Raw genomic sequence first — 25,998 nt, forward strand, 5'->3', positions numbered from 1 at the left:
TCAATAAATATCGTATCGTAGTCTTCATATCGAGGTACTATCGTATCGTGAAATGATGATACCGTTACATCCCTAATGTACACTGATGCAAGATCTGTGTTCTGTAAAAGGCATGTCTCTGTGTTTATTAAATGAACTGTTACTGCGTCTTTGGATGCTTGCAATGGTGGAAGATTTATTGTCCAGAGGAGTGGTGTTGCATACCTTTGACAATCTCCAACGGTCACCCTGACGGTTTTCTCTTCAAGCATTTGTACTGCCTCTGCATTTTGTCTCGATCTTGTCATCAGCTTTTCACTCCTGTATGGGAGGGAGTCCATTTGCCACAACTTCTGCACATTGTTGAAAAGTTCTGCTTTTGGAGACAAAACGGAGGTGAATAAGAACTGCTGTGGAGAGAGCTGTCGGACAAGGAGCTTCGAACGGCCCTGCAGTGTCCACCCTAGTCTGGTTTCGACAGTAGCAGGACCACCAAGAAGTCCGAGGCGTACAGGTTCTGTGTCCATGATTAGATGTGGGTAATCTGAGCCAATGAGTGGTTGAGCCTGCTGCAGTGGGGGGATAGGCAGACCTTGCAGGTTGTAGCAGTTTTAGCAGCATGTTAAAATAATGATGAGCTTAGCTCACCAAATATGATTCTCCACCAGATCTATCAAGATCACATCCATGAAATTAGTTATTTAAAAGATCAATTTCAGTTAAGCAATTAGTTTAGCTCAAAGGAAAATGCGTATAATAATCGTTATTAAATATATTTTACAGTCTCTGATTAGTAATATAAAGCATAACAATACTTGTATGCATTCGTCCAGCGAATGAATCAATGATATTATATACTTTACATCATCTCATAGCCATAAGTAACGTGACTTTACCAAACAGGATTTAGAGCAAAGGTAGCGTAAATCAAACACAGTTTAAGTGACCAAGTATATGAGCTGAACACAGAAATCCCTTACAGGTGAATATATATGGTTGTTTATTAAACTCTACTTGTCACGATCGGAGTGTACAGGAAGAGAACCCAATTGCAGGCAGCGGGGATTAAGGGGTTAACAGAGATTTTATTAAACAAAGAAACAAAACACAAAACAAAAACCCACGCGGGGGTAAAACACAGGAACAAGAAAACAATATACAAGAACAGAACGAGGACTCACTAAACACTAAACTGGACTAAACAACACTTGGCAAAAACTAGACTAAACACTTACTACAGGACTGGTGATTACACAGCAAACAGGAACATGGTGTACATGGACCGCAATGCAGCCATCAATACAGGTAAGCACAACAAACGTAATCCAAGAGCACAAGACAAAGAAACATGAGGGCATTAAATAGGGAAGACAAACGAAGGATAACGACACAGGGCAGGTGAGGGTAATCAAACACAGCCGGGAAACAATACAGGAAACGAGAGGGGCGGGGCCAATGACGAGACACTGGAGAGAACGCATATTATTGTCAAAAGGACAATAATATGTTTCTCTCCAAACATAACCAAAGACTTTGTCATGGCTCTGCCTCAGGACCAGGAAATCCAAGACTAGGTGAGGCAGAACCATGACACTACTCTACATGGTAAACATAATGACGATCGCATAAACACAAACGCGCTAGGGAGCGCGGAGAGAGAAAGCGTGAGAAGAGAGAGAGCATGGCAGCGATTTCTGAACACCAATAAAAATCATCTTTAACAAAGAGGTACAAACTTAACGCAGCTATTCTATACATAGAATCGGATACTTGCGAGCTCTGTGCTGGACCAATATCCGTATGTGCGTGTAGAGATGGAATTGTTCAAAAGGTTTCAGAATGCAGTCCAGCTGGAAAGTTCCGCGCCTCATGACCAGCTGCGTGGCTCATCAAGTTGTGTGAGGCAGCATAAGTCCATTGTTCCATCTTCCTCCCCAGTGGTGGGAAAAGGGCAGTCTCCAAAGAGACGCCACGAACCAGTTTCTGATGAGGGCAGGTATAGAGCAAAAAGACCAAGCTTGCGTTTTCAGAGCAAGCTCGCTATTTAACTTCATGAGAGGGCATGCCCACCTGAATTTGAATCGACCAATCAGAGTTGAGCAGGGAAGATGTTCTTTGTCCACTCAACAGCTAATTTGCATCTTTATGACCTCCTAGCAACTTTACAAAATACCAGTCCAAATTATAACATAATGAAAATAAAGTGTTCTTTGGTCACACAATATATATAAACAAGGAGGAATTGTTAAGACAAACATTTAGATATCAAATATGCTAGGTTTGAATTGCATCAAGTCATGATTCATTCGGATGTACGAATACAGACAAAGCCTGAATTAAACTTGCCTATTTAACAGTTACAGATTATTTAAAATGGCAACATATAACCTAGATATTTAGATATATTTATAGAAAAGGACAGTTTATTCACATAAGTTCCTATTTGTCAGAGAAGTTTCTCTGGATAGCCTCAGATGTTAAGTTCCAGGTGATAAATCGAGAGACTTCTCACCTCTGCTTTGAAGCTTAGGAGTCGTAAATATCCCACGGAGAAACAACAGGGTTATCAACACTTTCAGGAGAAGAACCAACCTAAATCTAGGACCTCCCTGGAGCCAGGTCTGACTCCGTCCTGGTTTCTTGATATCAACATCAAAAGACCAAAAGAGAGTGGAGGGGGTTTATGGCTCTTCTTTTAATGATTCCGACCATTTGGCCTATGGCAAGTCTCTACAAGGTGTCTGTATTTCCTTTGCAGTAGCTTAACCGGGTAAGTATGTTTTGCGAGGCTCAGTTCTTTGGCTGTGAAAGCTCTTTCGATAGTGTAGGCTTTGGCTGGCTGAGCAACAGCAGCTACGGAGAAAGAAACAGCCGCCCCATGAACGATATGTGTGTCTTGTCTTACAATACGGAGAGTTATATCTTCGGGTACTCTCTGAAGATCAAGTTGCTGTGCTGCTTCAAACAGTAGCACGGTCCTTTCTGACCCGTAGTCGAGTATGCCGTATGTGTCAAGCTCTTTCTCCCCATTTCTTAGGATTACTCGGATGACCTTCAAAAGCACTTTACTGCTTGCGACTGGTCTGTCAAGGTAAAGTGTGTCCACTTCAGAGCTCACAAGACAGCTGTTCTGTGCTGAAGTTGGGGGATAATGTTTCACTTTGGCATGGAAGTCATGCAGTATGTCGTCTCGGTTATAGATGTAACCTCCAGGGAACGAGACGTTGTGTTGAGACAGAATGGGGTTTGAACTTGAGAACCTATCATCTCTGATTGTACTTTTAAAAGGTCAATGAACTTGGCGGATGGCATGTCATGCCAGTCTCCGCCCCATGCATACTGGTATAAAAGGCAGATGGCATGCCCATTCATTCACCTTTTGGGCTGAGGAACCTGAGAGGCATTCTCGGTCACTGCAGCGGACAGCGAAGCATTGTGGCATGAAAGACGCAACGTCTCGTTCCCTCCATCAGGGAACAGAGGTTAATACCGTAACCGAGACGTTCACTTTATGTCGGTCTCTCGACGTTGTGTCGCGACAGAATGGGGTCCATATACGAAATGCCATGGTGCTGAGCCGCGTCACGACTTCCAGCAGAGCGACACTGACTGGCCTGGGCGAGTCAAAAGTGAGTGTTACCGCGAATCGTAACCTTCCAGTGGTGTAGTAAGGCGTCAGTTTGAGTGTGTCAACGACGAGAGGCTCTTACCAACGGCCGTACAGGCGGTGGCCTTCCTACTCTAGAGACGAGATAGCCGCCCGGCACCATAAGGAACACTGGGAAGTGCTACCACCTCGTCTGAGGGGGCGCTACGGAGACCACATCTGCCGAAGGGAGATAATACGTGGAATACACGGTATCACCAGTGGGAAGATCTCATGGGAGTAAAGCGGTGCCCCAAGCAGGGGTGCGCAGAAGCGGTGTAGTCCACCGAGGGGAGTTCACAGGTTCACCAGCAGGGGGACCAAGAGTGAGGAAACATCAGACGGGACGACCGAAGGGGGGAGTCACTACGTGTGGAGCATTAGCTCAGGTATAGGGGTTCGCCTGGTGAGGGAAACTCTACCTATACGGGGCTTGGAATACGGGCCGCTCCGCCAGGCTCGTAAACGAGAGAGGTGCGTAGTGATGCATGGGATGCTTGTACTTCGCCCAGTGGGGGAAGTAGGGAAGCTGAATAGCACAGTGACTCACCTGATGAAGGGGAGAAGGCACTTCGCAGGCATATGCCTAGCCAGACGACTGATAACCCACAGCTCTGTAGATGTCTGCCAGAGAGACGACATGAGCCAGTGCCCACAAGGAGGCTACACCCCGGGTGGAGTGTGCTCTCACTGCCAGTGGGCATGGGAGATCTTGGGTCCGGTACGCCAGAGTGATGGCATCCACGACGGCGCCAACCTCTGTTTGGAGACAGCTCTCCCCTTCTGCTGTCATCCAAAACAGACAAAGAGTTGCTCAGAACTTCTGAAGCTCTGCGTGCGGTCCAAGTAGAGGCACAGGGCGTGTACTGGACACAACACGTAAGGGGTTGGGTCTTCCTCCCCGCGGGGAGCACCTGCAAGTTCACCACCTGGTCCCTGAAGGGAGTGATGGGAACTTTGGGCACATAGCCGGGCCGGGGTCTTAGAACCAAATGGGAGTCGTCCGGCCCAAACTCTAAGCACTCGTTGGACACAGAGAGTGCATGCAGATCCCCTACCCTCTTGATGGAGGCGAGCGCCACTAGGAGAACCGTCTTGATCGTAAGATGAGGTAGAGTGGCTTCTGCCCGGGGCTCGAAAGAGGCCCTTTCCAGGCCCACGAGAACCACATTGAGGTTCCAAGAGGGTACGGAGCGCGGACGTGGAGGATTCATCATCCTCACGCCCCTCAGGAATCTGATGACCAGGTCGTGCTGTCCGAGAGACCGGCCACAAGCGTGTGATGTGCGGCGACATACACCTTGAGCGTGGAGGGGGAGAGATTGCGCTCTAACCTTTCCTGGAGGAAGGACAGCACAACACCGATCACACAACTCTGCGGATCTTCCCAGCAGGAAGAACACCAGGACCAGAAGAGGTGCCACTTTTAGGCATTCAGACGCCTAGTGGCTGGAGCTCTGGCCTGAGTGATCGTGCTCACAACCGCGGGGGACAGGTCACTTAGGATCTCCTCATCCTGTCCAGGAGCCAGACGTGGAGGTTTCAGAGGTCTGGTCTCGGGTGCCAGACCTCTTCTCGGGAAGTCAGTGGCGGTGTGCAGTTCCTGCATAGCCGCTGGGTCGTGTCTTCCCTTGTCCAGCCGCTTCAATGCCTTGGCTTGGTGGACCTGCAGGATCGCCATGGCGTGAAGGGCGGAGGCAGCTTCACGAGTGTCAAAGAGTACTTACATGCCTTGGAAGGGAACTTTGGTTGGCCCCTTCAGGTGGCGGCCGTCTGTGGGCACAGGTGTACCGTGACAGCACGCTCGACCTGGGGTACATCGACATAGCCCTAAGCTGCCCCGCTGTTGAGGGAAGTCAAGGTGACGGAGCTCGTTTTCCGTGAACACGCCGAGAAGGGGGCGTTTCACGTCTTAGTGAGCTCCTCATGCACCTCTGGGATAAAGGTAACGGGGTGGAACGTGGCTCCAGGGCAAGCATGGCTGACATCGCCGCGTCAGCCTCGTCCTGGGCTCGACCGGCCATAGCTGGGAGCTCCCGGGAGTCTTCTACACCTGATGCCAGGAGGTTTCCGTCGCGGCATGGGACCTCATCCTCATCACGCTCTTGCATGGATCCGCTATGGGACAGTCGACTGCCACCCATCGGAGATGAGTTTGGTGAGCTTATCGGGGCATGGACAGCCGCAGCATTGGCTGACCCTTGCGGTCAGCTTGGCAGCTGCCGCTGAACAGGAAGCAGACGATGTTGTGGCTGTGTCCAGAAAGAACACAGCAAACCGTGACCGCAACACCTTGATAGATATATGCTTGCCGTATCGATGAATGCTACTTCAGCATGCTGGAGACCCAAGCACATGATGCAGGTATCGTGCCGTCAGGTTCGAGGACGAGGCGGCCGCATCCAAGATTACAGCGGCGAGACATGTCTGACGACATGAGCACGCTGTAGGAAATTTCAGCTCTTTTAGAGAAATTTGCTCTTTTAGACACCTAGGTCCACTACCGAAACGCCCAGGGGAAGTCGCACACAGTCTGCTGCTCTGTGTCGTAGATCCAGTAGCAATATCAGAGAAAATAATGTTCAGCATGTGATACCTCGCTGGTTCCGAAGAACAAAAGGTGAATGAATGGGCACGCCATCTTCCTTTTATACCCGTATGCACGGGGCAGAGTCTGGCATGCCATGCCATTCGCCAAGTTAATTGGCCTTTTAAAAGTACAATCAGAGATGATAGGATCTCAAGTTCTCACACATACTCATTTATACTCCGCATGTGTCGAACTCGGACGTACTCGAACGCGTTTGTGTGTGAGACGGACATGGACGTGGAAAGTCAAGTAATCCTGGGGCTTTAGCTTGGTGTAACATGAAAGTCATTAATCTCAGAAACTAAAGTGCAGATAACATAAATATAAAACAAAAATGACAGAGTAAGTTCTGGCATGAAACTCTAGATGGCACAGTCCTAAAATCTAAACCAATCTGACATAATAATTATTACACGGTGAAGCTGATTGGTTCTCTCCGTATCAGCAGCCAATGAGCTTGCTGCTCTACGTTTAAATATTGGCTAGTGTTTGTTGTAGCAGCATGCGCATTTCAGAAAGCATCCAAACCTAAGATAAGTGAATGACCTTTTACTCCTTACTTACTCACTGTGTATAATGTGTGGTCTGCCTAAATTATTTTAAAATGATTAACCATGTAACAGTCAAATAAGTTTATGTTAGCACTCAGTCTTGCATTGTATGCTTGAGCTAACAATAAGCTATCGGCAGTAGCATTCACACATCTGTGTTTGTACAGCTCGAGCAACATGCAGCTAGAGCTATCACTCTATTACCGAAGTAACCGATATGAAAACAGTCTAATTGAATAAACTTCTCGGTCGTTTGTATTTTTACTGGTGTACAGCCTGTCCTAGGAACCAAAGTTGTTGTCCACATGGACTGATTTAAGTGCTGCACAGGAAGACAATTTGATGAATGCTCATCTCTGCATTTTGTCTATGCTCTGTATTATGCGTTCATGCCTTCCCGTAACTAAATCCGTGCTATGTTCGTTATCTAGTACACGTATTGATGTCCGCCGATCTTCGTGGTTTCCACTGGCGAGTGTTGAGCACTGTAGCGGCCGTAATTCGCCACGAGAGAATACGCTAAATAGCATTAGCTTGTGCTGTGTTACAAGCGTGTTTACAGTTATACAGTATCTTGTTATTGCCAACTACACCATGCCTATTTGCATTTGTTTAGGTGCTATTTCTGTAATGATGCAGATTGATTGTCTGATGTTTATTTGTATATATTTGAGTACAATGTCAGTGTGCCAATGGTTCTCTGTACATATGATTGTAATTATTGTTAATACAGATATCATTGCCAAGAATAAGTGGTGCAGATGTCAACCAAGAAGTCTATAAACGCGTCTTTGTGAAGAATCTCTTTTCAATCACCGATTCTTTTACCTGAATCCTGTCCACATTTGGCCACCTCAACCAGCGTTTATAAAGTCGCCCCACTACGACTAGTGTCACCATACTCAGCGAGTAATCTCATGTTTATCTCAGGTTGACGTTTTTCTTCTTTTTACCGGGTGTGGTGAGTGTGCGCAAGGGCAGAAGCATGTGCTTCATTTGATTTTGATGGCTCGACAATAAGTATAATGACCTTATCTTACTAAATCTTAATAATTTGCTCAGGTGGATGCTGGGGTCTCATCTTTTGGACTGCAACGTATCTTTGTTAATTAACATTGCACTTAGTGCGCGTCTATTAGAATTAAGTCATTCGGCATAGTAGCCGAGGCTCACGTAGTCATAGGCATCAGCATTAAGCCAGTGGCTGGTAGCCAAGGCTCACATAGTTAGTTATAAGCCACTAGTGTTAAGCAGGTCGGAGAGGTACCCAAGGCACACATAGTCATAGACCACTAGTGTTAAGCCGGTCGGAAGGTAGCTGAGGCACACATAGCCATAGGTCATTAGCGTTAAGCCGGTTGGAGAGGTACCCAAGGCACACAGAGATAGTAATCCATGGAGTTCTCATAGCCCTTCGGAGCAGCAACAGTACACATGTCTTGGCGATAGATCTGTTGGGGGGTGTTCCTGTTCTTTGGCTTGCATTGTTCATTCTGTTTATCCTGCTTTGATGGGGGTTTATTCACATGTTATATGGGCAGCAGCAGCATTCCTTATATGCACACAGCAGCATGCTGTTGATGTATTGGCAGTAGCAAGTCTCCGTACTTGCTCCGCCGCAGCAGCGTATGAGATCTATTCCGCTAAGATCAAATACATTTATGTCATGTACACTACCATGCCAAACCCTCCGAGAGTTGTCATAACAGAAATGGCAGAGTAAGTTCTGGCATGAAACTCTAGATGGTGCAATCCTAAAGTCTAAACCAATCTGACATAATAATTACTACATGGTGAAGCTGCTTGGTTCCCTCCGTATCAGCAGCCAATGAGGTTGCTGCTCTACATTTAAATATTGGCTAGAGTTTGTTGTAGAAGCGCGCGCATTTCAGAAACCCTCCTCCTTCCCCAGCTCCACTTGTATAGATCTGCTACAAGGTGATCATGTAAGCTATGGGGGTTTATTCACATGTTATATGTGCAACAGCAGCATTTCTTATATGCACACAGCAGCATGCTGTGGATGTATTGGCAGTAGCAGGTCTCCGTACTTGCCCGCCGCAGCAGCAGCAGCGTAGCAGATCTATTCCGCCAAGACCAAATGCATTTATATGTCATGTACACTACCATGCCAAACCCTCCAAGAGTTGTGCGGCTTTACCACACTCAGTAAATTGATAATGCAGAGTCACTGTAATAAACATACAGTATGATAATCATGTTGATTGCACTTAAACACTGTCTGTTAACTTACTAGACAATCTTTAAATAAATAAGTAAAAATATAAACTATTAATACATGTTAATTATACATCTTATATATGGTCTTTTATTATTGTGTAAATGCTGCATGACGTTAGTAGTCTTGCCCCTTGAGGTAGCATTAATGTTAGCACACACAATACCTGACACTGCACAGCATCATCCACACAAAACAGCCAAAATAGTCCCACACAACTGACGTGCTGTTGCTCTTTTACACTAAAGTCTACACAGTGCCAAGTTCTGTCGAGCCTGAGGCCATTGTTCAACAGGTCAATGTACAAATTCATTATTTTAAATGCAGATGCGCAGGAAGCGCGCTTAAGAGACAGGCGCATCTGCGGCGTGAATGTGGTACAACACGCTCTTCAGCCGCGGCTCATGGTTCAAATACAGACGTGCGGCAAGCACGCTGAAATATAGAGCGACACAGTCGCGACACGAATGAGGTACAACGCGCTCTCTTCACTCGCAGGCAGTCACCATGAGAGAGCAAGCTTCCGTCCCAAGCACTTTTGGAGAAAGTCGTGTGGTGCGCTTTTTCCATGTATTTTTAATGCTTTTGAGATTGTACTGGTCAGCTCCGAGCAGTGTCGCATCAAACTGTACATTACAATAAATAATCACAGTGTTTACGGTTAGAAAATCGCGTTTTATCACATTGCTTTTTAATCGCAAATGCAATTAATCGTTCAGCCCTAGTTACAGACCAGTCTCTCTCCTCCCATTTATTGAAAAAACTCTTGAAAGGGCAGTTTTCAAACAGATATCTTCCTTCCTATCCCAGAATAAACTACTGGATGACAAGCAGTTCCGGCTTCAAAACAAAGCACTCCACTAAGACTGCACTGCGGCTAGCCAAGGCAGAATCTAAATCCTCTCCTGATTCTGCTAGACTTATCTGCAGCATTCGACACTGTCAATCACCAGATTCTTCTAGCAACCCTGTCATCACTAGGAATCTCAGGTACCCCTCTCTGCTGGTTCAAATCCTACCTCTCCAGCAGATCCTTCAGGGTGTCATGGAGGGGCTCGCTGTCCACTGCTCACCACATGATCACTGAGGTCCCTCAGGGATAGGTCCTTGGACCACTCCTTTTCTCCATCTACACTACATCCTTGGACCCATCATACAGGCTCACGGCTTCTCCTATCACTGTTATGCTGACGAAACCCAGATTTACATCTCATTTCACCCAGACGATTCCACTGTAGCACCTCGCATTACAGCCTGCCTAGAAGACATCTCAGCTTGGATGAAAGAGCATCACCTCCAGCTGAACCCTGCCAAGACCGAACTACTTGTATTTCTGGCACACCCCACGGTGCAACACGATCTCACCATCCAACTTGGCAATACCACAATCACTCCTTCCAAAACAGCCAGGAACCTCGGAGTCATGTTTGATGACCAGCTGTCCTTCAATGATCACATTGCAAAGACAACGCGGTCATGCCGATTTGCCTTATTTAACATTAGAAAGGTTAGACCCTATCTCACTGAGCATGCGGCACATCTCCTTGTCCAGGCCCTGGTAATCTCAAGGTTGGACTACTGCAATGCTCTCCTTGCTGGTCTTCCTGCAAAGGTTATCAAACCACTACAGCTGGTTCAGAATGCAGCAGCACGCCTCGTCTTCCAAGAGCCCAAAAGGGCTCATGTGACACCCCTTTTCATCTCTCTCCACTGGCTACCGGTTGAAGCCTGTTTCAGATTCAAGTCACTAATGCTTGCCTACAGGAATATCACTGGATCTGCACCGAAATACTTTCACACCCTCCTACACTCCATCAAGAACCCTACGTTCAGCAAACAAGCAGCGTCTTGTATTGCCGTTTCAAAAGGGCAGTAAATCGATTTCCCGCTCATTCTCCTTCACCTTCACAACTCCTTCCTGATGGAACATTCTTCCCAACTCAGTCAACCACATCTCTCGCAACATCCAAAAAACTACTTAGAACTCTCTTAAAACATCTCTTCTGTGAATACTTGACGGGCAAATGAAAAAAAAAAAAACACTAACCCTCTCTCTTTCTCTCAGCAGGTATTGTTCTGGCTTTTCTGGAAACTAGTAACTTGGTAGTAGCACCTATTGTATTATTGCTCCTGTATTATGTATCGCTTTATTGCTCCCTGAACTCTCTGTAAGTTGCTTTGGTTAAAAACGTCTGCTAAATGTAAATGTAAATTAATTTTACTTCAGCCAGGACTCCACTTGATCTTGATTCAGCAGTTTGAAGTTAGCGCACTGGTTAAAGTAGTGCTGACCAGTATTGCAAAAGGGACAGTAACTACTTAGTTTCTCCTTCTTGACTGCTACAGCGCCTGATGCTTTCTTCTGTTCACCACCTTGTAAGACAGTAGCAACTGTCTTTGAGTTCCTTTTCTGATCCTGCTGTGGCCGAGGGTAGGTTCTGCTCAAAGTACTAGTGTACTGTGACTCATCCTCTTGTATTCTGAGCACATATTCAAGGCAGTCACTGAGATCCAGTAGAGTTGGAACAGGTATATGCATAGGCTCTTTAAGTCATGGAGCAATTTGGTCCTGAGACGTGTGACCTGCATTTGAGCTCTGTCCGGCCTTTAGCTGCAAGTTGATCCAGCATTCCAACTAATGCTACTAACTTCGAAGGCAAATAATCTAAAATATCTAATATCACCACTCTTGATTGTAAGGCCATCCATTAATTCTGCCATTCTTCGCAGTGCAAGTTGGTCATAAAGTGCAGTTAGAGATCTCATAGTGTTGGTTTATTGGCACCTGCTTTTGACATACGAGTCTGCTACATTTACATTAATGCATTTGGCAGACGCTTTTATCCAAAGCAACATATATTGCATTATCCTATACAGTTGTTTCTAAGTATTTGCAATCCCCTGGGATCAAACCCAGACCTTGGCGTTGTTAGTGCCATGCTCTTACCACTGAGCTACAGGAAAGCTGCTATGAGCAAGTTGTTTTAGATGATCAACAGCCTCAGCAGGTAACATCAGCGCAATTTTGAGACGTGCAAATTCTCTGGGATCTTCGCTGCAGAAATTAGGGATGGTGGGGATTGGGCCTCGGTAGGTGGCTCACCATAATGATATGGAGGTGAAGGAGGAATGACTGATATGTCTCATCTTGTGCATAATCTGCTGACTGCGGTAGATTTGAGAATCTTTTGTCAGCATGAATCTGTGCTGGTCGCTCATAAAAGTCTGGGTGCCTCTCGTAGTGTGTAGGATGAAAAGGAATGTCTCTTGGAATAGGTCTGTCATCTTGCGGGATTGGATAGGTAGCTGGATGAACATAATGAGGTTGCTGATAACCTCGTGACTTGGTGGGCGGGGGGGGGGGGGGGGGGGTAGCTGACTGGTCTGAGGTGCACACTATAATCTGTGTTAGCACAATAAGGAGCTGGTGGCATTGGGCCAGTGTCCCGCCACGTAAAATGCACAGCTGCTGGGGGTTGGCTGCGATCTCTGTGGTCTAGATTGTGATAATCATGATATCTGTACATACCCCTGGTACCAATCTGCAGCTCAGAATGGGTGCGCAGAACTAGAGAAGACTAACGGAGAAACAAGGGGGTGGAGCTAAACGAAAGACAGGAGTACACGTGGCGAAATGTCAAAACAAACCGCCACGTGTCTCCACACAAGACGAAACACACACAAGACATGGTACTGTCACGACCCTGTCCACAAGACACGAAAACTCAGAATAGGAAGGACAGGATCCTGACAGAAACATTAAAGGAGTCATGACATGGCTAAAATGAATATAATCCTTTGTTTGAGATGTAATGCAATGTGTAAACACGATTTAAGGTTCAAAAACGCTGTATTTTCCACATACCGTGCTTGTTTGTGTCTCCTCTTTGCACCGCCTCTCTGATACAACATCAGGTTCCAAAGCAATTGTACTGACAGTACTGACTTGTGTATACATTTGGGCGGTCTTAGTCAAATCATACCACGAACTGACGCGTATAATAGTGCAATAGCATAAGAACATCTGTACATAATTACAACAAATGTAAATTATCTCAGATGTATAAATATTGACTTTAAACCAACTATCCAAAAAGCAGATTTAAATATTTCCAAGTAATATTCAGAACAATTGCAATCGAAATTTTATCTAGCGTGTTTAATGTTGGTATTAGCAGGCAATTGAGATTCTGTGTGCACCAAATCATACTTCAGAGGATAAATAGACATTTAGTAGCGCAAATAACACAACAGGTGTCAAATCTAACAACTAAGAGATTAAGGAAGTATTTAGCAACTTACTTTTTAGATGTACGCACAGAGTATGCACAAAAAACGTTAGAAATTGAACTTTATAATAGCGGCGATCAACATAACTTCTGACCATAACTTCTCAACCAAAGAGTCCTACAAACTACCACGTGTAGCAGCAAGCAACGAACCAGCAAGGAGATTAGAGAAGCGACACAATAAATAGAGGAAGGCACACATACAAAACAGGTGAGCGCGATCAGGTAAATGAGGACAATTAAGGAGCTAAACACAGGGGTGTGAGAAAGGGAAACAAGGTAGGGCTAGGGAAGCGCATGGCCAACATAAACAAAGACACAACCAAGCGGTCATGCACAAGATAAACAAAAAAAACATTAAACAAAGACAAGACATACAGACCTGACAAGGCAGAACCTTGACAATGATTGACAGCTAGTTTGGCTAACTTGCACCAATGAAATTGCGGGAATGAGTCATGTGGTAACACAATATACATTCAAACACACTAGCATAAAATGTCTGGTAGAGGGCACCAATGTCATTTCAATGTGACCTTTTGTACATACATTATTTATATACACCAAACGTACTGTATACACCCTGACAAAGGGTATTAAAAAGTGCCTTTCGCTTAACTCTGTGTGTGTATGTGCACAGCTGCATAGTGTTTCATTACAAAGCAACATCTGCATGATACAACGTTTTACTCATTTTCGTAGATCAATGTAAATGTACATTTAGACATTTACATTTAGTCATTTAGCAGACGCATTTATCCAAATGGACTTACAGATGAGGTAAGCAATAGAAGCAATTAGAACAACACAAGGAAAACGTCTTGGTTACGGATGTAACCTCGGTTCCCTGATGGAGGGAACGAGACGTTGTGTCGAACCGACAGAATGGGGTTTGTCTTGAGAACCTTCCTCCCCGGTGGGGAGCGCCTGCAGGTTCACCACCTGGTCTCTCGGGAGAGTGGTGGGAACCTTGGGCATGTAGCCGTGGTGGGGTCTCAAGATAACGTGAGAATCCCGGCCCCGAGTTCTAGGCAATCTGTGGACACGGAGGGTGCTTGTAGATCCCCTACCCTCTTGGAGGTGAGCGCCATGCGGAAAGCCGTCTTTATCAAGACTGAGAAAGAGCGGCAACCCCGAGAGGCTCGAAGAGGGTGGGGCCTCTTGAGGCCCGCCACCTAGGTCGCAAGAGGGTACGGAGCGCGGGTAAGGTGGTCACCCTCTCACGCCCCTTAGGAACCTAATGACCAGGTCGTGCTGTCCCAGAGGCTACCCAGCACTTGGGTCATGATGAGTGGCCGTAGCGGCTACATACATTCCCAGTGTGGAGGGGGAGAGGTTACTCCCCCGTCTCTCTTGAGGACGGGACAGCTCATACCCGACCGAGCAACTCTGCGGGTCTTCTCGCCAAGAAGAGCACCAGGACGAGAAGAGGCGCCACCTATGGGCGTATAGCCGCCCAGTGGCCAGGGCTTAGAAGAGCTCTCCACGAGGGTAAGACCGACCCAGCGCTTATGCAGGAACTCCGCGCCGCCACCGACCTCGCTCTACGGGCGACCAAGGTGACCACGCGGGCCCTGGGTCGGACGATGTCCACACTTGTGGTCCATGAGAAACTCCTCTGGCCAATCCTTGCGCAGATGAGTAACGCTGAGAAGGTCCGCTTTCTCGACATACCCGTCTCGCAAGGAGGGGCTGGTTGGTGTTACTGTCGAGCCGCAGCGGCCTCGCTCACCCCCCGTCCGACGGGGGGGGGGCGCGAGACCCGCACGCGGCCTCCCCGGAGGGTTCTCAACAGTAAGAAGCAGTCCTCCGTGCCGCAACTCGGCCGCCTCGGCCGTCGAGTCCCGTGCACTGTCTGCTTCCCAGCTGCCCTGGTCCTCTTCAACGCCCTCCAGCTCTGGTGCCCCCACTCAGGCGGCCCCCCTGGAGGAGACAGCGAAGAGGAGACCATCGCCCCATCAGCAGCCGCGGCGCTGCGGCCGTCATGGGAACACCTCAGGGGGATCGAGGCTACCATTGGGCCCGACCCCAGCCACATCGCTGGGAAGTCGGATAGGGACGGATCCTGCCCCGTCTCTTCATCTGCTGGCCCCCTCCGGGGGGCTGGCGCCCACTTACTCTCAAAAAAGGAGAGTTTCCTCTCTCTCTGGGTTACCACAGCCGCTCTCACCCTCTGCACGATGGTGAACGGCAAACTCGACGTTGCGTCATGGCAAAGCGCAATGTCGAGTATAAACACCAGCCCTCAGCACTCTCAGTCAGACAGTGTGTTGAGCTGCGCAGTCACCAGGCAGGAAAAACGGCAGAGCCGATCTCCTCCCCGGGGGATCTCCCCCGGCAAGGAATCCGTACTGCTAGCCATCGAACCACCCCCCCGGGGGACGATGAAAAAGATCGTACCTTAGTTCCGTCTCATTCTGGGAGCCTGTCCGGCTTCCCAGGCTGTCAGACTGGCTAGGGAAGACGATCCGTCTCGGCTACGCGATCCAGTCGCCTCACGCTCGCCAAGTTCAGCATCCAATGTACCTCAGTCAGAGGCTAGGATGTTCCGTACTTCGGGCCGAGGTCGCCACCCTTCTGGTGAAGGGAGTGTTCAAGCCCGTCTCACCAGCCGAGATGTTCAACGGGTTTTACAGCCTGTACTTCATTGTCCCCAAGAAAGGCGGGGGGTTGCGCCCTATCTTGGGTCTGTGTGTTCTGAACAGGCACCTACACATAGCTGCCTTTCAGGTTGATCACGCAGAAGCGCATCCTGACGTCCGTCAGGTGTCAGGACCGGTTCATGGCAGTCGACCTGAAGGACATGTACTTCATGTCTCGATCCTCCCTCGACATCGTCCGTTCCGACGGTTCAAGGGACGGGCATATCAGTACAGGGTCCTCCCCTTCGGTCTGTCCCTGTCTCCACGAGTCTTTACGAAGGTCATGGAAGCCGCCATCCTTGCCCGTGGGAAGGAGGTGTGCGGGTACTAACTATCTCGACGACTGACTCATTTTGGCACACTCTCGAGATCTGTTGTGTACACACAGGGACCTGGTTCTCCGGCACCTAGATCGGTGGGGCTACAGGTCAACTGAGAAAAGAGCAAGCTCTCCCCGGTGCAGAGCATCCTCTTTCTCGGTATGGAACTCGACTCTGTCCTCACGAGCGGCCCCGCTCACCCCCCGGGGGGGGGGCGAGACCCGCGATGAGGAAGCCGGCACCTCGCGGCCTCCCAGAGGCGCGCGACTGATTAGCGCGCCCGATCAGTGTTGAACTGCCTGAAGCTCAGACAGTCAGCGGTCCCCCTGTAACAAGAGGCTCCTGGGATACATGGCATCCTCGGCGGGGGTGGTCCCCCTCGGGTCGATGCACATACGACCGCTCCAACACTGGCTGCAGAGTCAAGTTCCTTGGAGAGCGTGGCACACCGGCAGCAGGCGTATGGTCATCACGCTTTTCTGCCGACACACCCTAACCCCCTGGTCTCCATGACCTTCTTGCGGACAGGGGTCCCCTTTGGGATGCCTCCCTGCAAGGTTGGGGTGCCGTGTGCAACGGGCAAGCAGTGTCGGGGCGGTGGACGGGCCCCCGCCTGCGTTGGCATTTCAACTGCCTAGAGTTGTTGGTTGTGCTACTTGCATTGAGGAGGCTACTACCTCTCGTGCAGGGCAGGCACGTGCTGGTCCGGTCGGACAGCACAGCTGCTGTGGCGTATATCATTGGATTCGCTCACGGCAGCTAAACATGACTCGCCCGGCGCCTCCTCCTCTGGAGTCAGCAGGTGATCAGTTCCCTGCGAGCCACACACATCCCAGGCGTCCTGAACCAGACAGCCGATGCGCTCTCTCGTCAGTCGACGCCTCGCGGAGAGTGGCGACTCCATCCCCGCGCAGCCGGCTCATTTGGGAGCAGTTCGGCCAGGCACAGGTGGTCCTGTTGCCTCCCCGGACTCCACCCATTGTCCGCTTTGGTACTCCCTGTCCGAGGCACCCTCGGCACGGATGCCCTTGCGCACAGCTGGCCGCGGGACAAGCGGAAGTACGCTTCCCCCCAGTGAGCCTCATTGCACAGGTCCTGTGCAAGGCCAGGGAAGAGGAGCATCAAGTGGTACTAGTTACGCCCCTTTGGCCTAACCAGGACTTGGTTCTCGGAGCTGAGGCTCTGACAACAACTCCCCCCTGGCCGCTCCCCCTGGCGAACAGCTTCCCCAGGGGAAGGGGCACGTTACGGCATCCCAGGCAAAACCTGGTCTCCATGTCTGGACGGGACGAGGAGATCCTGAGTGACCCACCCCCGGTCCGGTTGGGACGTCACTCAGGCTAGGGCTTCGGCCACTGGGCGGCTATACGCCCATAGGTGGCGCCTCTTCTCGTCCTGGTGCTCTTCTCGGCGAGAAGACCCGCGGAGTTGCTCGGTCGGGTACGAGCTGTCCCGTCCTCAAGAGAGACGGGGGAGTAACCTCTCCCCCTCCACACTGGGAATGTATGTAGCCGCTACGGCCGCTCATCATGACCCAAGTGCTGGGTAGCCTCTGGGACAGCACGGCCTGGTCATTAGGTTCCTAAGGGGCGCGAGAGGGTGACCACCTTTCCGCGCTCCGTACCCTCTTGCGACCTAGGTGGCGGGCCTCAAGAGGCCCCGCCCCCTTCGAGCCTCTCGGGGTTGCCGCTCTTTCTCAGTCTTGATAAAGACGGCTTTCCGCATGGCGCTCACCTCCAAGAGGGTAGGGGATCTACAAGCACCCTCCGTGTCCACAGATTGCCTAGAACTCGGGGCCGGGATTCTCACGTTATCTTGAGACCCCGCCCCGGCTACGTGCCCAAGGTTCCCACCACTCTCCCGAGAGACCAGGTGGTGAACCTGCAGGCGCTCCCCACCGGGGAGGAAGACCCAACCTATCCGTGTTGTGTCCAGTACGCGCACGGCGCCTCTACTTGGACCGCACGCAGAGCCCAGAAGCTCTGAGCAGCTCTTTGTCTGTTTCGGAGGTCAGCAGAAGGGAGGGCTGTCTCCAAACAGAGGCTGGCGCACTGGATCGTGGATGCCCTCGTTAGGGCATACCGATCTCATTTCGCCCCTGCCCGTTGGGAGTGAGGCACACCCCTCATGGGCACTGGCTCAGGGCGCCTCTCTGGCAGACATCTGCAGAGCTGCGGGTTGGGCTATGCCCAACAACTCCGTGAGGTTCTAATACCTACGCGCGGAACCGGTGTCAGCCCGCATCCTGGCAAGGTGTGGGACCGGCAGCCGGTAGGGCGTACGCCTGCGGAAGCCCTTCCCCCTCCGGGGGGAGCAGTGGCGATCCCGCCTCACTTCTTTCCCCTCGGGTAAAGAACAGGCATTCCATCCATCACTAAGCACCCTTCCAGGGGACAGGCTGGGCAGAGCAGCCCTGCCCCCTTAGGCCGGGGAACAGTTGAGTTATCTCCCACATAGCTCTAACCGGACCTAGTGCTCCAGACGTGGTAACCCCCCCTCCGTGGGCTGTTCCGTCTGATGTATCCTCATGAATGGTTCCCACCTTGGCAACCCATGACCTCCCCAGGTGGACTCCCACCTTGCGGTTAACTCCTGCAGTCCGCACATTCCTCCCATGAGTTCTCCCCTGATGGTGAGACCATGTGGTGTCTCCACTAATTCCTCCCTACGGTAGGTAGTGGCCTCTGCAGCGTTTTTCCCCCCGGGGGGGGAATAATGCTTACCCAGTGGCCCGTACGGTGCCGGGCGGCTTCTCGCCATTTAGAGAATCAGGCCTCCGCCCGTGACGGCCGGCGTTAGGGGGCTTCCCAACTTTTTGTGGAAAGCTCTGGGTCCCCCTTCCTCTCCACTGGAAGGTCATAATTTCGCGCTAGCGTGTTCGTCTGACTCGCCCAGGCCAGTCAACGTCGCTCCGCAGAGATTGTGACGCGGCTCAGTGCTGTGGCGTTTTCCATAGGAACCCCATTCTGTCGGTTCGACACAACGTCGAGAGACCGACAGAAAGGGAACGTCTTGGTTACGGATGTAACCTCGGTTCCCTGATGGAGGGAACGAGACGTTGTGTCCCTCATGCCACAACACTGGCCGCCCACCCCAGCGGTCGGGGGAGGATGCTTTAGGCTCCTCAGACCAAAGGTGAATGAATGAGCACGCCGGCTTCCCTCTTATACCCGGCCATCCGGGGAGGAGCCCGGCATGCAAATTTCATTCGCCAATTTTCATTGGCTTTTTCTAAATACTCGAAGATGATAGGTTCTCAAGACAAACCCCATTCTGTCGGTTCGACACAACGTCTCGTTCCCTCCATCAGGGAACCGAGGTTACATCCGTAACCAAGACGTTTCCTAGTGCTATGTGCACACTCCGGGTATATTAAGGTTATTAAAATATTACTATTTAACAATACAGCATTTTATAAATGATAGCCTAACATATTGTCGCAAACATAATGACTAATAATGAGACATATGACTCATAATGAGAATTTGTCTTTTCAACTAATAGCAGAATTAGATTAAACATTTAATTGGCCTTCTTTATCAATGAAGTATAGTTTAAATGCTTTTATTGTAGCTGGACAGGAGTTCGTCCTCATGAGGATACAGAATAACAGAGCTTCATTTGACACTGCCTCAAAACTCTCAAAAACACTCTCACTCTGTTCACTCTGTGGTACTCACATATATATCTTTGAACTTTCACTGTTAAATAAAGGGAAAACAGCATCTTTGTCGTGTTAGTGGACAGCCGCTAATATTCTTCTCATCTGTGTGATTAAGTTTGTTGTCAAGCTCCTGTAGAGCGCGGTATGAAGGAAGAAATCAGACGCTAACCTGTGTTCTCTATCACAGCGTCACAGAGCTGAGTGAACTCACTGTAATCCGTCCACTTTTTTGAGGGTTTGGTATTAAATTGTTATTATTGAACGAAGCTCCGTTTCTGATTAACCTAGTTGAATGGAGAGGTTGTGATGAATCTTTGGGTCGGCCGAGATCACAAGCAGTTCTGTTTTTGCAAGGTTCAGCTGCAGGTGATGGTCCTTCATCCAGAGTGAAATGTCACTCAGACATGCTGAGACACGCACAGAAACTATTGGATTGTCAGGCTGAAATGACAAGGGGAGTTTGTAGATAAATGTAGATCGTATTGTGTGTACATGAAACTTCAAAAACGCAAAGGAACAACTTTTCCATTTTTTACTATATAATTTTTGTTTAAAAATGCAGTAATTGTGATCTAACAGAGGCAGTTAACAAAGTTTGACTATATATGATACATTAAACATCTGTAAAGTACTGTATTTTAAAATACATTTTAAAGGTTGTATCGGTTATTCTCCTGAACCGAGTAGTCTATTAGACATTTAACATTTAAGTGCACAAGACCTGTGAACATTGAATAAAAACATGGTTAACATTATAAACATTTTTTCCACACATATCATAAATTTACGCAATGTACTACATTACATTTTTTACAGTACCATTTAGTACCATTTTAGTACCCATGTACTGATGTGCATTAGGTTGTTCACTATGCATTTAATTCTTCGTATTTGTTATAGTATCAGTAGTTTAATGCATATTTATGGTTTTCAAGATATTTTGGAGCCCCTAACCCCACCCCTGCCTAAACCTAACCACTTCTCAACCATACAAAACACAACACATGAGTGAAAGTACAGTCACAGGTATATATTTCATACATTGACCGAAAAACAGTATATTACAAAACAACTTGCGTTGCAAACCTTCTGAATTGAGGCCATAAGATAAGTTTATACGAAGTTATCCGTGAATGCAATGCACACAGTAAGATCTCGTTAAACATTTAGTCGTCATGACTCAATCGGTCTTGAAAGCCAATGACACTTCACATTCAAATCTTCCGTAATGACACAATCAGTCACGAGATACATGAGAGCCAATGCTATTTCACAGTTACAGCTGCGTATCACTGTGTGTTTAAACCCGTTCACCTGATCTGAATATTTACTGCAGATGGTGCTCACTTTAGTACCTTTTCCTCGTAAAAATTGATTGTTTGACCTCAGTACACTTGGAATATTAAATATTTTTAAAAAGTTGTTTAACGTTTTTTATGTTATATAATAAATAAATGGGTTACGTTACTTTCTCAAAATGCGTGAATGGTGTAATGTAAATACAGTTCATCCGGTTCACCGGTTTAAACTGAAAATCACACTCCAATACGTGTCTTCATTGCAAAATTATATCGCAATATATAATTTCATAATGATGGTAGACAAAAGCTTCGTAGTGAATGGTATTTGAGAAATGGAAGAAATTACTTTCGGTTATGTTCATTTGTTATGTTGTGTTTCTGTATTTTTGAACAGTATGTAGTTTATGTTTTAGGGCAGAAGTGCTCAACCTCGTAGATCTTACTTTCTTAAGGGTTTAGTTTCAACCAAACTCCGACTTTCTGATTCAGGTGAGTTTATAGGGGTTGGATAAATATTTTAAAGTATCGTAGGTCTCCAGGAGCAGGAATGAGCATCCATCATTTAGGCTAAGGGTTGTGGAAAAGGTTAGGACTAAGAAAATATGTTGTTCCTACTAAATCACCATCACCACGCATTTGTATGAGTTAGCGTGTTAGCGCGGGTGGAGGAAGGTTAGCACAAATGTAACCTTTAGTGGTTTAACTGCCTCCTACAAGCAATATAATGATATTCAACATGTTGTGCCCACGCTTCACGTGGTTCAGGAAGGTTGTAATCGTGATGTGTTTTTGAAGTATTTCTGTAGTGCAGTGTCCTAAAATTAACACACATTTACATCTTGTTGTGCTTTTAGAGTAACTTTATACCCCAACGGGACAATGATGAACCTGAAGATGGTGAGGTTTGCCTTGCTTTGGAAAGAACTCGTGCTCCTTCTCTTGCTGAACTGGACAGCAATAGCTCTTTTAGCAGTCTGGAAGAAGAGGACAACCTGGTGGACTCCGCCGAACAATGGCCTCCTGCCGCACGAGGTACTCGATTCCCCTCTGCGAACCCCACCTCCACCTTGCGCCGCATGACTGCCGCCTTCGTCTGCGTGTTTGCTCCTGAACGACGAGTTGCCCGATTGGTAGATGAACTCTCCCGCGACAGACGCTCTACATTTGGGTCATTGGTGCAAGATTTTCTAGAGAAACAGAGGCAGGAGATAGAGGCCTCAACCTCTAGTTCTGCTGTCAAGATTCTTGAAGGGTTGAGGAGATTTCTGTCCCAAGCCAAGAGCCTCCTTCTGGAAGCAGGAGAAATTGAGCCTCCGATTGAGACGTTGGTGCCTGAGAATGAGAAAGGTAAGGAGGTCTCTTGCCAGTGATACTTATTAGAGAGACATTTCCCCTGGAGGAACATGAAACTAAGCGTCTTTATTAAGAACACAGTGATGATACCTCCTTTATAACCCCTGTAGGTTTTGAACATACAAATTGATCATTAGAAGTACAGATCCTTTATCATAAGGATCACATTTTTCTTGAAAAATTAACTTTTAGGAAAAGAGGTGTTTGTGCTTTAGTTGCACTGTTGTATCCGGCAACAAAATTCAATATGGTGTTAGATGAAAAATTAGTGTTGCACCTGGATAGTATCATGTTTTCCTAACGTTAAGCAATGTTTTTCTAGTGAAATTCTATTTTTTTCTGCAGTTCATTAACTTCAGGTGGTACGCTGTGCGCTTAAGCCACAGTATGAAATTAGATCTTTTTTAATTACATCGTTTATTACAGAACAATCACAAGGTTTAAATAAAACCATCATATTTTTAATACCCTGCATAGCTGGAAGAACTGATAATGTAGTAGCAGTAAGATTATGAGTTATCACCCCTAAATCAAAGCAAGAGATATAAAAATCATCCACATTTCTCTGTAGGGAAGGATGCGGTTTCAGATGTTGGTGGAGGCATTTGCATTTTCTACTTTACATTTATCATTAGCACATAACACATTCCCACGCATACTTCGGAATCGAATGAAGGGGTAGAGAGAGAAGGAGTGAGATAGAGAGAGGAAGGATAGGTGGCAGATTTGGCTCAGTGCTCAGAGTTTCTTGCTCACTGTGTTTGGCTCTTTCTTGTGGTGTACAAACAATAATTTGAACTGAGCAGAGGATGTTATTTATGTTTCACCAAGCCGTTTAGTGGATGTTTCCTATATGTACATTATGTTTATAAGCTCTATATTAAAAAGTGAAAAACAAGAGCGTAATGTACATATTTACAAATAGAATTATACTTAAAGAGCTGTTCTATATTTCTGATGCACTGACTCAATTCATTTGCATTTATATGAACAAGCTTCAATGAGTATCCGTCAAAAAATAATCTTCTACTACTGCTTAAAGTTCTACAGTCTCAAACACAAAGTACTGTTCATTTGTCATTGTTGTGCTATATTACACACTCGTGGCGTCAAATGTCCATGTGCAGAGAAAAACATTTTTAAGCTGCATTTTTCATCTCACATTCTAGATACTGTTAACAGGGCTGTGTAAAGTTCACATTGAAATGTACTTTGAAAGCCATTTGTTCTTTCCCAAGTTGCTGCTCTGCATCTAGCTCTTATTGAAGAACATTGCAAGAATGTGTTTGTTTTCATTTCTCGTTTCATCTCTCGCACAGACATACTAGGTCTCTCGAGTTGTTTGGAAACAGATGGAATGACAGTAGACAACTCAGTTTAAATTAATTTCTCTATTCTTTTCCTGTAGCTCAGTGGTTAGAGCATGGCGCTGACGGGTTCGATCCCAGGGATTGCACATACTCAGAAACAAATGTTTAGTATAATGCAATGTAAGTTGCTTCGGATAAGTACATTTAAATGAAGTTGAGTTGGTAACAACTGGATCACTTTTCATTTCAGTTTAAAGCAATTCAAAAAATAAATGCTTGTCAAAAATACCTATTATGCATCCAAAGACTCGTACCTATGGAGGACCAATCGTGCAGTTTATAAATCAAATGAAGAATCAATTGATCAATTTAATAATTAAAACATAAAAATGTAAACAAATAAATCACTTTTTAAATTGAGAAATTAATAGACTTAAAATGGTTTATTTAATTTGTGTTTTAAAATGCAGTTTAATTGAACAATAAAACAATACATTTATAAAACCATTTTTAAATGTATAAATAAATAGATCAAGTTAAAACTGTTTATTTAATTACTGTTTTAAAACGTAGAAAAACAAAACTATAAAAAGTTCAATAATAAATCATTTTAAATGCACATTTTAAAAAAGCATTTGCCAAATGTTTTTCTCTCTCTATTTGCCAATTGCTTTTCTTTGTCGTTTTGCCAGATGCTTTTCTTTATCCATTTGTCAATCAAGTTTGAAAAATGCTATTGGACAGTACACATGTGGGGGCAACCAATCAGCTTTCAGCTAAGTTTTAGGATACATCCCCTCTCCTACATTTCATACAAAGTAAATGTAAGATGGAATTTCATTGGACAGCAAGAAAGACCTACCGCCATTAAAACAGTAACATTATACCAGGCACGCCTTAACTACATAACATGGCAAATTAAACAGAAGTTAATTTCGGACACTGCATATGTAAACAAGCATACAGACAAAACGTCTAGGTAACGGATGTAACCTCGGATCCCTGATGGAGGGAACGAGACGTTGTGTCGAACCGACAGATGGGGTTCGTCCCTGAGAACCAATCGCTTCCGACTTCTTAGAAAAGGCCAATGAAAATTGGCGAATGAAATTTGCATGCCGGACTCTGCCCCCGGATATCCGGAAATAAAAGGGAGACGGCGTGCCTCATTCATTCACCTTAGTTCTGAGGAGCCTGAGACCTCTCACGACTGCTGCAGTGGACAGCACGTGTTGTGGCAAGGAGGACACAACGTCTCGTTCCCTCCATCAGGGAACCGAGGTTACATCCGTAACCGAGACGTTCCCTTTCTGTCGGTCTCTCGACGTTGTGTCGAACCGACAGATGGGGTTCCTATGGAAAACGCCATAACACTGTGCCCTGTCACAATCTCTAGCGAAGCGATGGTGACTGGCCTGGGCGTGTCAGCCGTGAGCGCTACCGCGAAATTGTAACCTACCAGTGGGTAGGTAGGGGGTCCCAGAGCTTTCTTGAAAGGTGGGAAGGCCATACCTTCGGCCTCACAGGCGGCGGCCTTGTTTCTCTAACAGCGAGAAGCCGCCCGGAACCGTAAGGCCACTGGGTAAGCGCTACTTCCTCAAGTGGGGGATGCGCTACAGAGACCACTTCCTACCGCAGGGAGGAGTCTAGTGGAGATACCAACATGGTCTCACCGATAGGGGAGAGCTCATGGGAAGAAAGTGCAGATTGAAGGAGTTAACCGCGAGGTGGAGGTCCACCTAAGGAGGTCATGGGTTACCAAGGTGGGAACCAGCATGAGGATTCATGAGACGGAACCGCCCTACTGGGAGGTTGCAATGTCTCATAGCACTAGGTCCGGTTAGAGCTATGTTGTGAATAGATACCCGGCCTAAGGGGCAGGGCTGCTCTGCCCAGCCCGCCCGCAGGAGGTGCTTGCTAGTGATGGATGGAGTGCCTGTTCTTCACCCAGTGGGGGAAGAAGGGAGGCTAGTAGTACGCTGACCCCCTTAGGAGAAAGGGGGGAAGGTACTGTCATAGGCGTACACCCTACCGGCCGCCGGTCTTGCCTGATGCCTGCAAGACTCGAGCCGATACCGGTTTTACGCGGAGGCTGTAGGACCTCGCGAAGGTGA

The 25,998-nt window shown here is 47.4% G+C and overlaps 1 protein-coding gene across 3 annotated transcripts in view; it reads left to right on the plus strand.

Annotated features, from left to right (window-relative positions):
* rin1b (Ras and Rab interactor 1b) overlaps positions 1-25,998 on the plus strand; it is a 113,869-nt gene that overhangs the window by 78,091 nt on the left and 9,780 nt on the right. For all 3 annotated transcript variants that reach the window (XM_057348387.1, XM_057348369.1, XM_057348377.1), the window contains exon 7: positions 22,076-22,568. In XM_057348387.1, the coding sequence (XP_057204370.1) occupies positions 22,076-22,568 (493 nt within the window). The remainder of the gene's footprint in view (positions 1-22,075; positions 22,569-25,998) is intronic.

The sequence above is a fragment of the Triplophysa rosa genome, linkage group LG1 (assembly GCF_024868665.1).
Source record: "Triplophysa rosa linkage group LG1, Trosa_1v2, whole genome shotgun sequence".
Taxonomy (NCBI): domain Eukaryota; kingdom Metazoa; phylum Chordata; class Actinopteri; order Cypriniformes; family Nemacheilidae; genus Triplophysa; species Triplophysa rosa.